Here is a 15,397-nt window from a genome sequence, read left to right as displayed (position 1 = left end):
CCTTTAACCGGTTTGCGCGTTCCTTTGCAATCCTCGCAGCTAGCAGTGCAGTGATCCGCATGGTTTTTGGCTGGCTGGAAAAGTGCTTCAGAATGTGAGAGCTCAAGTTGTGGTAAAGGGGGAGAAAGAGCAAATTGTTTTGGAAGAATTTCACCACAGCCTCTGTTGGGGAGTGAAATGAAAGGGGATGACGTTCGATTGTTCCCACATAGAATTACACAATGTCCATCACAATGCTTCTCTTGCTCAAGTCGAAAACCTGACAAGAATAATATGCCCCAATGACACCCACAGGACTACATTTATCTTGAGAATCCCCAAGAAAAAAACAAAAAAACACTCCCTTAGTGCCTATTCTCATTTGCAATTCAATGCTCCAAAGGATCAATGTTTTTACATCATCGAGACATTATGACAGCTTAAAAGACAGACAAGAGTTTGTTCAGTCCTGAAGGCACTTAAAGGCAATGCAGAAAGATCAAAACCCAACACAAACGATGAGAGACGAAAGCGAGGTCCATAGGGATGTTTGAACTACAGCTCGTTTTGAACATTGCCCAACTTGTAGCAATTTCAGGCTTTGGTTCTCCGCAGTCCATCTCGCCGATTCTCTCTCTCTCTCTCTCTCTCTCTCTCTCTCTCTCTCTCTCTCTCTCTCTCTCTCGACTTTTTTGTTGTTCACTTTGAGTCTGAATTGCTCTCGACATGATTGTGACATCAATCCTCCGCCGGTTCAGCCAGCTCTCTTACATCTGAAGAAAGGAGTTCTGTGCTCCTCAACAACAGGTGACCTACATTAGAGGTTAAAGAGCGAATGAAGCAGAATCGTATCTCTCGTCCAGAGGGGCTCCGTGGATTTTTTTTGTTTTTCTTCTTTTTTCTTTTTTGGTTATGTAAGTGGTTTTGTCTTTCAGTGTGCTCCACATTGGAGTCTCACGCTTTCTTTAATGCAGACGCTTATCTGTTGATCACTTCTGTGAAAGCAGAGAAAGAAACAGCTGGGCCACTTTATCCATTTTTCGCCATTGGTCATTTGTTCGTTTTGGTCTGTGGCAACAGAAACATTCCAGCACTCCTTTGCTAATCAAATCGCTTGGTTTATATGTGCACCTGTCACATGATTTGTTGAGATGCAAATTGAGAGTAAGCGCATTGGCCAGCTCATTTTGCGCAGTTTATTTGTTTCTTACCAACAACCGATCGGCACGTTTAAACTGGGCCCTGCGCTGGTCATTTGAAGTGAAGTAGGGATCGATCCCTTTTCAACGCCCAGCAGCAGAAGACCAGCATTGCGTACAGTGTGTGCATCTTTTAGGGGGCTAAAGCAGCCGTAGAGGTCAGAGGCGTTGAGGTTAGTTTCCCACGAGAGGGCTGAGGTCTCCATGGTGGTTCTTGAGTTTCTTCTTAAACAGAGAGATGGTGGAAGGTCTGTAGAAGATGATCCAGGGTTCAGACGTAGTGCTCTGCGCACACGAATCTGACCCGCTGATTGACGGGATGGATGGGGATCTGAGAGGGGGCGACAAACACAAACAGACGATTGATTCACATCACACTTTTATGTGCTGCAATATGCCTGGTAAAAACCAAATGACATGCAAATTGTACAGGCGAACATCCATTATGAGCAAAATAGACTCTATAAATCTGACAACAGTGCAGTGATAAACCTGCACAACTTCCTTGTACCTGCAATAAAACCTTCTATAAGCTAGTCAATTTCATCACAGTTCTTCATCTCATGCTTTTCAAATCGAAAAACTTTATAAAATATATTTAGTTTGTAGCATTTGTACTTACTTTACAGTAAGATGCAGGAGCAGCTTAGCTACCATGGCTATGACTGTTAGCGTTAGCAGAGCAGCTAATGCGTAGATGGTCCACACTGTAAAACATGACATGTTTATTAGTGACAGACAGTAAAACTAATGCAGCCTCATAATTACAGTTGTACTAAAAGGGAAGGCTATCACTAGCGAAAACTCAAGTACTAGTATAAAGAGTGACTAGCTTTAGAAAGCACAGAGCTAACAGCAAATATTTGAAAACTAACAAAATGAATAAATTAACATGATAGCCATTTTGGCAGCTCCAACATTACAGTAAAGTTAAGACTGTAAAATCATAATGTATTAATGTGGGATCTCCCAAGGAAGCTTTCAGTCTTTTTTAAAAAAAAAATTGATCTTTTAACAGTCGTAGCTAATGTTACCACAGTATATTCTGGTAACACTAAATGTAGTTATTAATATTCAATATACCCCTTATGGAAAAACCAGATTAATTTCATGTGTTCAACATGTGTTTCACATGTGATCTCATGTGTTTCACAGGGGAATTTACATGGCCAGTAGGTTCCCTAAAGACTGTGTTATTAGACTAGTTTTGTTATCTTTAATATGTTTAAAAGCATTGCTGATTTAAACTTTAATAGCAAAAATGTTTTCAGAAGTTGCTCTGTGGCATATACACTTCAAAAAAGATTTAATCCAATAAATTCTACCGTTGAAAAGCTTAAAAGTCTCACGTTCACAATTTATTTGATTTAAAATACAGTAAAACAGCAATATTGTGAAATATTATTACAATTTAAAAATTACTGTTTTCTATTTGAATATATTTTAAAATGTAATTTATTCCTGTGATGTCAAAGCTGAATTTTCAGCATCATTGCTCCAGTCTTCAGTGTCACATGATCCTTCAGAAATCATTCAAATATGCTGATTTGGTGCTCAAGTAACATTTCTTGTTATTATTAGTGCTTTGTATTATTATGTATGGTAATATTGGAGTATATAAATCAAAAATTGTAAATATATATATTTTTTAACTAGATTTGTTTATTAAATAAATGTCCAGTATACTTGCAAACAAATAACTGAGCAAATGCATAAATATCAAGATATATAATGAATCTGAAAAGTACAGGGATATAATTTTTAGGCATTTGGACAGAAAGTATAGTTACCATGGTAAACCTTAGTAAGGGTAAGGTTTTTTGTTGTTGTTGTTTAATACAGTATGCAACTAAATTGTTACGTAATCTCACCAGGCTATCAGGCTATATTTTTTTTATATTTAGTATAAAAAAGTGAGGAAAGTAGCAGATCTGAAGCAAAATGAAGAGAACTGGACACATACTGGTGCTGTGGCCTGTGGTCCGGCCCGGTCCAGGCCACTGACCTGGCATGTTTGCAGGACTTGATGTGATTACATGTGATTGATGTGAGTACAGGAGCGAGGATTTTCCACTCTGACTGGTATTTGATTTTGCTGTAGTGCTTCCCGTACCAGGCCGCACTGTACTGGTGTCCTCTTCGTCACCATCGTCATCCTCTTCCACAGGTCTGACTCCTTGATTGCTTAAAGCTGTGGGGAGTTCATATGTGGTAATCAGCCAATGAAACACAAACAGAACCCAAAAATTCCTTGTTAAGATATGCTGATCATCTGATTAAAATTCATAACGTTTCTATTGACGTCCCCCCGGACATCACGGAGAGAGATTTCAAAGCTCTTTCAAAAAAAACATCACGTCTCTCATTCAGCGTTGTAGACGCAGATATAAACGCAGTATGTGGTGTTTGAATCAAACTCTGCCTGCAGGGGAAAAGGGCTCTGTGAATAGTGAAAGCCAATTTGCTTCTTGACCTTTTCTTTCAGAAAAACCTTTTTCCATTTCATACTTCCCACTCCCTTTTATTCTTCCTCAGATTGTGGTTATTGAACTCTGCCTCCCAAAACAACACAACAGAAAGTGACAGCGTGTCTGAAAATTGTATAGATATGACAAAAAAGCATCCAGAGAGTGCTGCTTACACATATTTGGCTTCTATTTCTTTCTTTTCATATTACCATTTTAAACTCATAAAAACAGCAGAGTGTGTTTAGTAACATCATATGATGCATGATTTTAGAGTTATGTTGGTTTTAGTTTGTGTCTCTTAGCTTTGAGTAGAGGCTTTCTGTGTCGTCAAATTCAACAAAATACACTAATCAAAAGTTTGACTCAGTAAGTTCTTTTAAATGTTTTTTTATTTTATTTTTATATTTTATTTAAGTCTCTAATGCTCACTAAAGCTGCATTTATTTGATCAAAAATACAGTAAAAGCAGTAATATTGAGAAAAATTCTTTCAAATCAGTTGTAAAGGTAAAAAATAGAATATATGTGTGTGTTTGTGTGTGTGCATGTGTGTATTTTTTAACAATATATTAAAATAAAATATATTTAAATATATTAAGTCATTTATTCCTGTGACGTCAAAGCTGAATTTTCAGCATATTTTTTCCAGTCTTCAGAGTCACATGATCCTTCAGAAATAATTCTAATATGCTGATGCATAGCTATTGAAAACTATTTGTGCTAGTTGTGAAAACTGTGATATATTTTGTAAAAAAAAAAATGTAGAAAGTGAAAAGAACAGCATTTATTTGAAATAGAAATCTTTTGTAACATTATAAATGTCTTTACTGTTATTTTTGATCAATTTAATGCATTTGCTGAATAGAAGTATTGATAAAAAGGTAACACTTTACAATAAGGATCATTTATTAACATTAGTTAATGTATTAACTAACATGAACTAACAATGAGCAACACATTTATTACAGTATTTATAAATCTTTGTTAATGTTAGTCGTTCATTGTGTGTTCATGTTAGTTCACAGTGCATTAACTAATGTTAACAAATACAACATTTGATTTTAATAATGTATTATTAAATGTCGAAATTAACATTAACTAAAAATAATAAATTCTGTAGAAGTATTGTTCATTCTTAGTTCATGTTAATTAATGAAACCTTATTGTAAAGTGTTACCGATGAAAAAGAAAAAAAACATTTAAAAAAATCTTACTGACTCCAAACTTTTAGAATATATATATGTAGATTTCAATTTCACACACTTTTTTTGTAACATTTGCAGTGATATGACCATATATAAAAGTGGACAGTCAAATGTTTCCAAATATAAATCAAAAGAAATCCTCACCGTGATAAAGAACAGAAAATCCCTGTGCCTCATTTGTCCTATCTGAGAAAAAATACAAAATGACAAAGTCTGCAGTGATGTTCACGATGTCCCGCGGTGGATTGCGGCCATCGAATCGTGCCACCACCCGATTGGAGTTTCCATCCAGCAGTTCCACCATATCAGTCTGGTCCACGATATTGAAGAAAGTAAAGTTGAACAGAAGGACGGAAGCACCTGGAACCTGGAAGAGCAACATGACAAAGATAAGACAGCTGTCAGTATGCCAGATACATATAATGTGTTTTGGCTCTAGCAGGCTCTCTCTCCATTAGGAAATTAAAAGATTATACCTGAATGGTCCAGTAGCAGACCCTGCCAGGTCTGTATTTGTCTGGGAAGTCAGGAGAGTAGATTACTGCAGAGGGCGATGTGTAGTTTCCTCCACAAGCGCCTACTTTTGCTATAGGAGTAAAGTGACAGCTTCAGTTTTTTCCTTAACTTGCTAGTCCGCGTCATTTGCACAGGTAATTAGACTATGAAAACTTACTGTCGAAGACTATGACACGTCCGTCGCCTCCACATGGCTGGGTGTGGTCTCCAAAACACACATGGTTACACTCTGTGCTCGGAGCATCACCGTGACGATGATAATCAAGGTCGTTGCCACAGAAACAAGCATAGCCGGATTCCATACCGGCGAGCTGAAAAAAAGGATTCACAAATTATCATAATTCTCTCATGCCTGGACAATCCAAGCGTGCAGGCAATCAGAAAAAGTAAGCAAAATACAATATATATTATTGATTTCATCCCACACAAGCAGATGCACATGATTACATCTTGGACAAATATTGATTCTTTTTTTTCTTCTTTTTGCTGAGTCATTAACTGTGGAAAAATTGACTAAAATCACAATTGTATAGAAAAGGTCATGTAAGCAATTTTAAGTATATTTTAAGTATGTATATATACATATATATATATATATATAATTGGCTATAGTATTTATATAATTGGGTAGCAATATTGGATGTACTACTATACTGTACATTTGTACTATATATATATATATATATATATATATATATATATATATATATATATATATATATATATATATATATATATATATATATATATATATATATATATATATATATATATATACACACATTTAGCTAGCATACATTTAAACTTTATGCTAAATAAAATTTCTGGTTCTGATTTTGGGATGAAAAGTGACCTATTCTTGTTTGTAAGATTCGTCCATAAAGAGGTAACGTGTTTTATATATAAAAAAAAACATAATTTTAGCTATAAAATCTGCCTGGACAAGCCACATTCATTGCTTTTGTGAAGGAACCAATATATGTACACGTGACCACACATTAATATACAGATGCTGGTCATAAAATTAGAATATCATCAAAAAGTTGATTTATTTCAAGAATTCAACTTATTACATGAAATCACACAGTAATTACACAGTAATACCATGGTCATTGAACCAGGTTTTGGTTATTTTGGCAGTGTGGGCAGGTGCAAATCCTGCTGGAAAATGAAGTCAGCATCTCCATAAAGCTTGTCTGCTGAAGGAAGCACGAAGTGCACTGAAAATGTCCTGGTAGACGGCTGCGTTGAGTGGACAGCACAGTGGACCAACACCAGCCGATGACATGGCTCCCCAAACCAACACAGACTGTGGAAACTTCACACTGGACTTCAAGCATCTTGGATTGTGTGCCTCTCCATTCTTCCTCCAGACTCTGGGACCTTGGTTTCCAAATGAGATGCAAAATTTGCTCTCATCAGAAAAGAGGACTTTGGTCCACTGTGCTTTATTAAATCCAGAGTCAACACAGCCGTCTACCAGGACATTTTCAGAGCACTTCATGCTTCCTTCATTTTCCAGCAGGATTTGCACCTGCCCACACTGCCAAAAGAACCAAAACCTGGTTCAATGACCATGGTATTACTGTGTAATTACTGTGTGATTTCATGTAATATTCTAACTTTCTGGGATTTTGATTTCGTGGGTTTCATAAGCTGTAAGCCATAATCATCAAAATTATAACAAATAAAGGCTTGAAATATCTCACTTTTCATGTAATGAGTCTATATAATATATTAGTTTCACCTGTTAAGTTGAATTCTTGAAATAAATCAACTTTTTGATGATATTCTAATTTTATGACCAGCACCTGTATATTAATGTGCTTTCTATTTTATGCATGTCCCATAGTGAAATTGGTACCTTGTATCTTTGGTTGCGGCAGAAGCTGATGCAGTTCTGAATGGTGAGTTTGTTGGAGGTCTGGTAGCCTCCGGATAGAGGTGTTGGATCGCCGCTGTCCTTAAAACAGCCCAGATTACCAGGCACTGAAAGAGAAAGAGACAAAAAATGCAAATATATTTAAAAAAATCACTGGAAAACATGACATGGCCATATTAAAGCCTTATGCCCATGTAGAAATTTAGAAACATCAGCCACTATTAAATGCAATAACAGACACACTTGCAAATCATTAACTTCCTTCTGCCGGTAAATCGTCTGGAAGCGTGTCTTAAAGACTGAGGTGTTTTATGAACTATGATTAAAACAGCACTCATGGCCCAAACAGTGTGAGAACGAAGAGTGCCGTATGTGACTAAACCTCATCCTAAGGGAATGCACAGATGGATTCTGGGGGGTTTGTTAATTATAAACTGAATGAGATCTCAGGGTGAGAGAACACAGAGGTCAGAAAGAAAAAGAGAGACAGAGAGAAAATGTCTGAAAGTCCATGTCGGTGCCATTAAGTGTGTGTGCTATTATCTACATGAAACAACTATAAATCAGCTCGCCAACCCACTGAAGACCATCTTAAACCAACGAGTTCAGTTTAGGCCATTTTTGGTAGGTGTTTTTTTTTTTGGCATGGAAAAACTTGGGGCTGGGAGTGCAAGGAGAGCAACTAGGGCAAAATATTATCACATTGTTTTTTTTCCATTTCATGCATTATCGATATTTATCATGATGATATTCATATACCATTAATGGGAAAGGAAATGCTTTCCACATATTTGTCAGACCTTGAGAATAAATGTAAACTTGTTTGTTCTAGGCACAGACTTTAATGCCCTGCCATGCCAAAGTCAACTTTAATGCCCTGCCATGACGCTTTAAGCTTGATGTCGACTATAGTCACTGATCATGGCCTATAGAGGGCGCAAAGAGGATACGAAATCTTTGAGGTCCACTTTTACGTTCCGTTTCCAACAGTTAAAATGACTAATGAATGCATACTCAGAGAGTGCTCCACAAGATAGGAGATTATATCTGATTATATTGATTATATCATCTGGATACTCAAAACTGATCAGTGAATGGGGACGTTTATATAAACTTTAACAATTGAATTTATTTTCAAGCTTTTAAAATGTAATCAAATGAAAATATAACAATTAATTTACAACAACAACAAAAAATATGAAAGAAAAAATATATTGGTTGTATGAAATAAAAATGTTATTATTAATACTTTTAGAAGTACATTTTAGTATACAGTAGTGATATATTTCTGTCATAATTTCTTAAAGTTAAACCGAACTTTTATTTTGACAGTTTGTCGTGAAGACCTTTTTGTTTTTGTTTAATTTTCTTGAATGAAACGGTGAAAAGCCTGTGAAGAGACTCTCAAAGCAGCTCTGGAGATGAAGTTCATGTGTTCATGTCCTCATATATTGAGACGGCAGATGCTTAAAACACCATGAGCGTCACCTGTGTGAGTTTGTTATCAGACAAAACCGTGCTGCTCATTCACAGAGACACGCGGAAAAATAACTTTCTGCTATTTCTGTTGCATGGTTGGCTGTTAGATTAATCCATATCCAGAGCTTATTATCGTCATCGATGTAAATTTCATCGCAATCTCAATGTGATGTTGTTTATCGGCCATCCCTTATAGCAACCAGCCACAAAAAACCTAGCAACTTCATAGCAATGTGCTAAAACCATTCAGAGCACCCAGCAACCATACAGAGGAATTCAGCACACACATAAAGTTACATGCCTTTTATGCAAGAAAGGAATGGATGATTGGGATTTGTTTGTGTGAACGTAAGTGTATCTGTTCTATCTGAAGAGTTTTAAAGAACCATTTAGATGACAGAGTAGGTTAAATAGTGAAAGGTTTGATTGCAGACTGGTGATAAGGATAAAAAAAAAAACCCTCTCAGACACTCCAGAACTCTTCAAGAACACATCTCAGCTCAAGTCAGCACTTGCACAGGCCTTGTTCCGCTCGCTGGATACAATGAAAAGTTTTGTTTTCAAAGGGATACACGTTGGGGCTAACTCAGGCCACACACACACACACACGCACACACACACACACACACACACACACACACACACACACACACACACACACACACACACACACACACACACACACACACACACACACACACACACACACATTCTGTTTCTGTATCTGTGTGAAAGTGTTTTACTGAAATATTTCATGCTGTTTGATGAACAGTGAAATTACAGCAGGAAAAGTTTGATAATGAAGTTTATGCAGTCAGTCAAAACACACACACACACACACAGATTAACTACTACAACAGATTGTGACAGTAAAATTAATCTCCATATAAATAGATCTCGAGTGGGTTTGCTGAAAATAAACAAACAAAGTCATTATTAAAGGCAATGTCAACTAATAAATACACAATTTAAGGAGGAAATATTATAAACTTTTATAAAAAAAAAAAAGTGATCTTGATCCAAAAACACTAACATTTTACACTATCTTGCGATGTCACGCGCATGACATCACCGTTTTCACGAGTTTTTGTAGTTTACAAGGAGACGATAACGGTATCGTTTTTCAAAAGTTTCAAAAAAGTAATGTACTGATTAATGCCATTGTGACATCATTAATAAAATTATGACATATGCCGTTTCTTTTTTGCATCGTAGTTTCCTTAAACGGTCTGGGTCAATTGTGGAGGGAGTATTAAACATCTAATATGTTCTATTTGACGGATTGTGTCGCATAATACAAAATTTGCCCTTTCAATAAAGATTAATTAGGCTCTTATTTCATAAGAGAAACAAAAAAAATTTGTTTTCCTTTGTATGCAAATATAATATTCAAAATGACCATAACATAAATGTTAGCTAAAGACTAAGTAGAGTTGAACAGACAAAGACTGTGCAAACCCTACAACTTTCATGCTTGTCTAAACACAGACATGTACAATATAATCCACAGTCTGTTCCTCTTATTAATCAGAGTGTAAAAAACCACCACAAACTGCAGTGCAGCGTGTTCCTCCCCCTCATAAATCTGGAACAATATCCACATGAGCGGTGTTGAGTCAAACACGGGCCTGTTCTAGTGGACTGGATCTGAAGATGATCCATCGCTGCCAGCGAGGAATTTCTGGGTGGAAATTAAATGGAAGACTGCATGTAATTATGATCGTTAGATAGAGGACAAAAGCCTTAATTACACTGATATGCTTTTACAGAGAACAGAAACTCATTTTTCACTCTCGGATGCCTAGAGAAGAGGGGGAAAAAGAGAGTATTTCTCTTGGCCGTTCCTTTGCCACTTCAATGGCAATAGCTCTGAACTTGAAAGCAGGGCATTCTGCTCTCCAGGGCTCATGCAAGATTAAAGACCGCAGGTCTTCTGCTTCTGACAGAGTGATTGTACTTCACCATCAATTTATCTGTCCTTTACCTCTCATCACGCACTGGGTTTGCTTCCCCCTGCACAAAAAAGGACTCATCTCTTTCACCGACACAGCTGCTGTTTTAGGCAACGCCATGTTTTTTTAGTTAACTTACCTCAGAAAACTTCAAAAGAGATTTGCAGAACGTACCTCATGCAGTTAAGATGTGCTGAACATGGGCAACAACTGCGAATATCCATGCTTTAAAAGTAATACAATCGACTTCAAAGTGTAGAGTGGAATTTGAAGATTTTATAAGGCGCTTGGCTGGCGAACGCAATGGCATTACGTGTGCTAATGTGCCTCGTTTAGACTGGCTCGCATCCAGATACGGCTTTCAGGAAACACACACTTTCACAATGGAAAGATGCAACGCATGCACACACACACACACGTCTATATTTTACAGGCCTGCATCTGCATCTCAACATGGAAAGAACTGGAGTCTTAAATTAAACGCAGTTGGGAATGTGGCTGGTTCCACTGCTGAAATACATAAAATTATTAAATGCCTCACAAAAACACACAGTGATATTTGATACTACGCAGGCCCATGATGAAATATCTCAGTGTTTTTTTTTTTAAGATTGCTGGTTTGATTGGCGTTAGGGGCAGCCAAGGAACTCTGATGACATTTACAAGTGTGCCCTTGAGCAAGATGACATGAGTTAGTTCACAGTAAATCACTTTAGAGGAAAACTATCTGCTAATGACAAAAGAAAGAAGAAAACTCGCTTCACCCTGATGTACAGCTCACAGGCATAGATCGTAACAGTTTGAAAAACACATTCTAAAAATGGCAGTGACCTTTTCATATTGCAAGTAGAGCTGTAAAGCTAATACTAATTTAGTGTGATTAATTATTTAAAAATTCAATAAAAATGTATTTTTCCTATGTAAATTCTCTAATAAGGGATTGTCAGATTATTGGAAAAACTCAAGTGCAGCCTTTATGTTTTTGCGAGCGCAGAGTCAGCATAGACCCAGCTGCTACCCCAACTAACAAGGAACGTGTGAACCTGCACGCCACACCGGTCTCGAGTATCTCACGGAGGAGCTCCGGATTGATAAAAGGAGGAGCGACGACAGTGAAGGATGAGAGAAGACCAGGCCTGGACTATTTATGTTATGTTTATACGTGGTGGCAGTCGTCCCTGAGGGGCTGCCGCTTTTACCTTCGTTTTTGTGTTTGTTTATTTTGATATTAAAGTGTTTAAACATTCGTCGGTTCCTGCCTCCTTCTTCCCTAATCAACAAACCTCATTACAGAACGTTCTCAGAACTTTGGCTAAAGTTCCGGCAAGGGTCTCTAAAAGTTACTAACAAACCTTCTTCCAGTAACATTAATACTGTAGAATGTTAGTTAAAAGTTATCTGGTTTTTAATAATGTTCTCAAAACATCAGCACAAAAACATTATTCATACATCACTCATGGAATGTTTTTTAGTTGGACGTTGATCTAACTTTTTTTTAAATGTTACTACTTGTTTCGGAACATTCAGAGAACATTCACAAGACTCAAAGTTAGCTAGATGCTAGTCTCAGCCTCAGACGTCACGCACACAAAATTGGAAACACCTCAGAAGTTTCGAAGTTGTCTTCTGATTGGTTGAATTCTACAGGATTTCTGGGAGACGTGTGTGACTTGTTCTTTAATGATCCGCCTGGAAACAAAGATGCTGCGACGCCAAGCCCCCTCATGGAAAAAGGAAGCCATCATGTTTACAACTGTGACAATGAGCACTCTTTCTATGAGAGCTCTTAATAAGACTCTTTAAAATAAGTCCAAGAGTTTTACACACAGGTCTGTTATTGTAAGGACATCAACGTTACATTTTCACGCCCATAAACATGACGCGGAACAAAACAAACTGTGATTGGTTGCTTTACATGTCAGTCAGACCGCCTATGGGCGGTCCTTGGCCAATGAAAGCTGCGATGGAGTCCAGACCTTCTGCTGTCAGTCTGAAGGTCTGTCTATGCGAGACCAGCTACAGTAGATGCAGATCAAGGTGCAAGATATGACGCAACAGCTAAAGAAGACAATGTGTATCATCTATGAATTAACATAATTTGCTTAATAATGATTAATTAATAAGCATATCTTCGCCACCACGCTGAAATGTTACAAAAAAAGCAAATGAGGTCAATTTTGATTTCATTTTGATAAAGAGTGGTTATTGTTAACTGAAACTTTTAAAAATTGTTTTCGTAAATTGAAATAATGTTGAAATAAAATAAAATATAAATATTAGATGAAAACCTTAAACTTAAAAAATGTAAACAAAAATAAGAAATGAAAAATGACTGAAATAAAATAAGTTTATTAAAAAGTACAAAAATTTAAATAAAAATAAATAAAAAGCTAGATAGAACTGTCAAAAAAATAATATGACAAAAGCACACAAAATTACTCAAACTTAAACAAAAATTTAAATAAAAATTAGGGCTGTCAAACGATTAATCGCGATTAATCGCATCCAAAATAAAAGTTTGTGTTTACATAATATATGTGTGTGTATGGAGTATAATTATTTTCTATATATAAATACACACACATGCATATATATTTAAGAAAAATGTGTTATTTATATATAAAATATTTATATATAATATAAATTATATGTAATATAAATATATATACACAATATATACATGCAAATATTTCTTAAATATATACATGCATGTGTGTGTATTTATATATAGAAAATAATTATACACCGTACACACATATATTATGTAAAAACAAACTTTTATTTTGGATGCGATTAATCACGATTAATCGTTTGACAGCCCTAATAAAAATATAAACAATAAAATTCAAAATATTCATAAATATTATTTAATATAATAGCATCTAAATAATACACTCAAAAAATAATACATTATTCAATTAAAATACCTACAGATTATTCAATTAAATTTTAATTGAAAATATTAATTGAAATGAGTAAATGTTCAAAAAAAGGCTTAAAACGTTTTTTTGAGTGTACTAAAACAACACTTATGTTGACTTAAATGGCCCAATATCTCAGAAATGTTGAAGTAGTCAGCCTGTCCTCCTTTGCAACCACGTGTAACTTGCAGTGCATGTACGATAACTTTTCCAATTTCAACCCTGATCCTTAATCACAAGGCCACCCATGAATTACCCCCAATAACCCTCTTCTGAAGAGAGACAGTTCCACTCTCATCTTCAAAAACTCTACAGCGACAGTAAATACCACTGTTATTCTCTTAAGCTCACTAAAACCGCCGATATTGTTCAGAGCAGAAACGATGGTATCAGGCCTTATATTGCACATCATATCTCAGCTGTGGGGAGTCATCCGTGCTTTTCACAATTCAGATTTTCATTATTGCAGGGCTTGATGGGGGTGACGCAAGAGTGAAAGACGTGTCACAAGTCCGCTGAAGCAGAGAGGCGGACATAATAGCATTCAAAAGGAGGGAGAGAGAGAGAGAGAGAGAGAGAGAGAGAGAGAGAGAGAGAGAGAGAGAGAGAGAGAGAGAGACTGACAAAAGGAAGAAGGAAAGAAACACCCAGATAACAAACACAACAACATCAAACACTGCAGATCTTGGCAAATGCATTTGGCAGAAACAGCGGATAAGCGTGTCTGAGAGGGCCTCTCTCTTTCCCTCTTTCATTCTCTCTCTCTGTGTGTTATTAAAATAAGGTAATTACAGACATAAATTCAGATGACATCTGCGGTGCGTTTTTTCTTCTTTCTTTTTGCAGAGGATTGTGGGTGTTTCTTTTTTCCAAAATACATTCATAAGTTTCTGTGCCACACCCTGCAGACTCTGCCAGGAACACTTTTAGTTGAGAGCCGAGATACACTTGAGGAGAGGGGGTGAAATAATAAAAAGACGTTTTGTTATTGCTAATAAGACAGTCTGTCTTTCTGAATGTTTAAAGGGGATAGTTCATCCAAAAATTTAAATTCTGTCATCATTTATTCACCATGTTGTTCAAAACCTGTATGACTCTAGGTCTTCTATAGAAATTTTAATAATGCGCCGCTCGCTCTTTTTCATGTAGTAACAATGAATAGTATCATAAATGTTATGACTTTTATGATACGTTTATGGTAGGGTACTTTATACACTACCATTCAGAAATGTTTTTTTTTTCTATGAAAGAAATGAATAGGCCTACTTTTATTCTGCTAGGATGGATTAAAATGACCAAAAGTGACAGTAAAGACATTTAAAATGTTACAAAAATTTACTGTCACAAATAAATGCTACTCTTTTGAACTTCATATTCATCAAATAATCCAGAAAAAAAAAAATCACAGTTTCAAATAAATAAATATATACAAATCTGGAGGTTCATGTGACACTGAAGACTGGAGTAATTACATTTTAAAATAGAAAAAAAAAAAAAAAAATAGAAAACAGTTCAATAATTCACACTATTACTGTTTTACAGTATTTTTGATAAATGCTGCCTTGGTCTGCAATAAGAAACCACTATCTAATAAATAAATAAATAAACATTATAGACCCAAAACTTATTATATTCCAAATCTGATTTATTAATATATCATTTAGGCCAGTTTTGTGAACTGATTCTTTAAAACGAATCTAAATCAGATGTATGATTCACTCATTATGAATCACTACTTCTCCTGGTATACAGTAAATAAAGACTTACAGTTTCAATCTGCTCATCATACAAAGCTCA

At 35.9% G+C, this 15,397-nt stretch overlaps 1 protein-coding gene across 3 annotated transcripts in view; it reads right to left on the bottom strand.

Annotated features, from left to right (window-relative positions):
* Positions 1-887: 887 nt before the first annotated feature.
* Positions 888-15,397, bottom strand: part of kremen1 (kringle containing transmembrane protein 1) — a 59,220-nt gene continuing 44,710 nt past the window's right edge. Inside the window, exons 4-10 of one of the 3 annotated variants that reach the window (XM_079870976.1) lie at positions 7,231-7,355; positions 5,524-5,677; positions 5,327-5,436; positions 4,995-5,217; positions 3,292-3,369; positions 1,801-1,885; positions 888-1,509 (exon numbers count right to left, since the gene is read on the bottom strand). In XM_079870976.1, the coding sequence (XP_079727102.1) occupies positions 1,353-1,509; positions 1,801-1,885; positions 3,292-3,369; positions 4,995-5,217; positions 5,327-5,436; positions 5,524-5,677; positions 7,231-7,355 (932 nt within the window). In that variant the 3' untranslated portion in view covers positions 888-1,352. Of the gene's footprint in view, positions 1,510-1,800; positions 1,886-3,141; positions 3,370-4,994; positions 5,218-5,326; positions 5,437-5,523; positions 5,678-7,230; positions 7,356-15,397 lie in introns of all 3 variants that reach the window. The other 2 variants (XM_079870974.1, XM_079870975.1) reach the window with 2 other exon arrangements.

This window comes from Squalius cephalus (assembly GCF_949319135.1).
Source record: "Squalius cephalus genome assembly, chromosome: 5".
NCBI lineage: Eukaryota > Metazoa > Chordata > Actinopteri > Cypriniformes > Leuciscidae > Squalius > Squalius cephalus.
The sequence above is the reverse complement of the archived record's forward strand: the minus strand, read 5'-3'. Positions and strand labels throughout refer to the sequence as shown.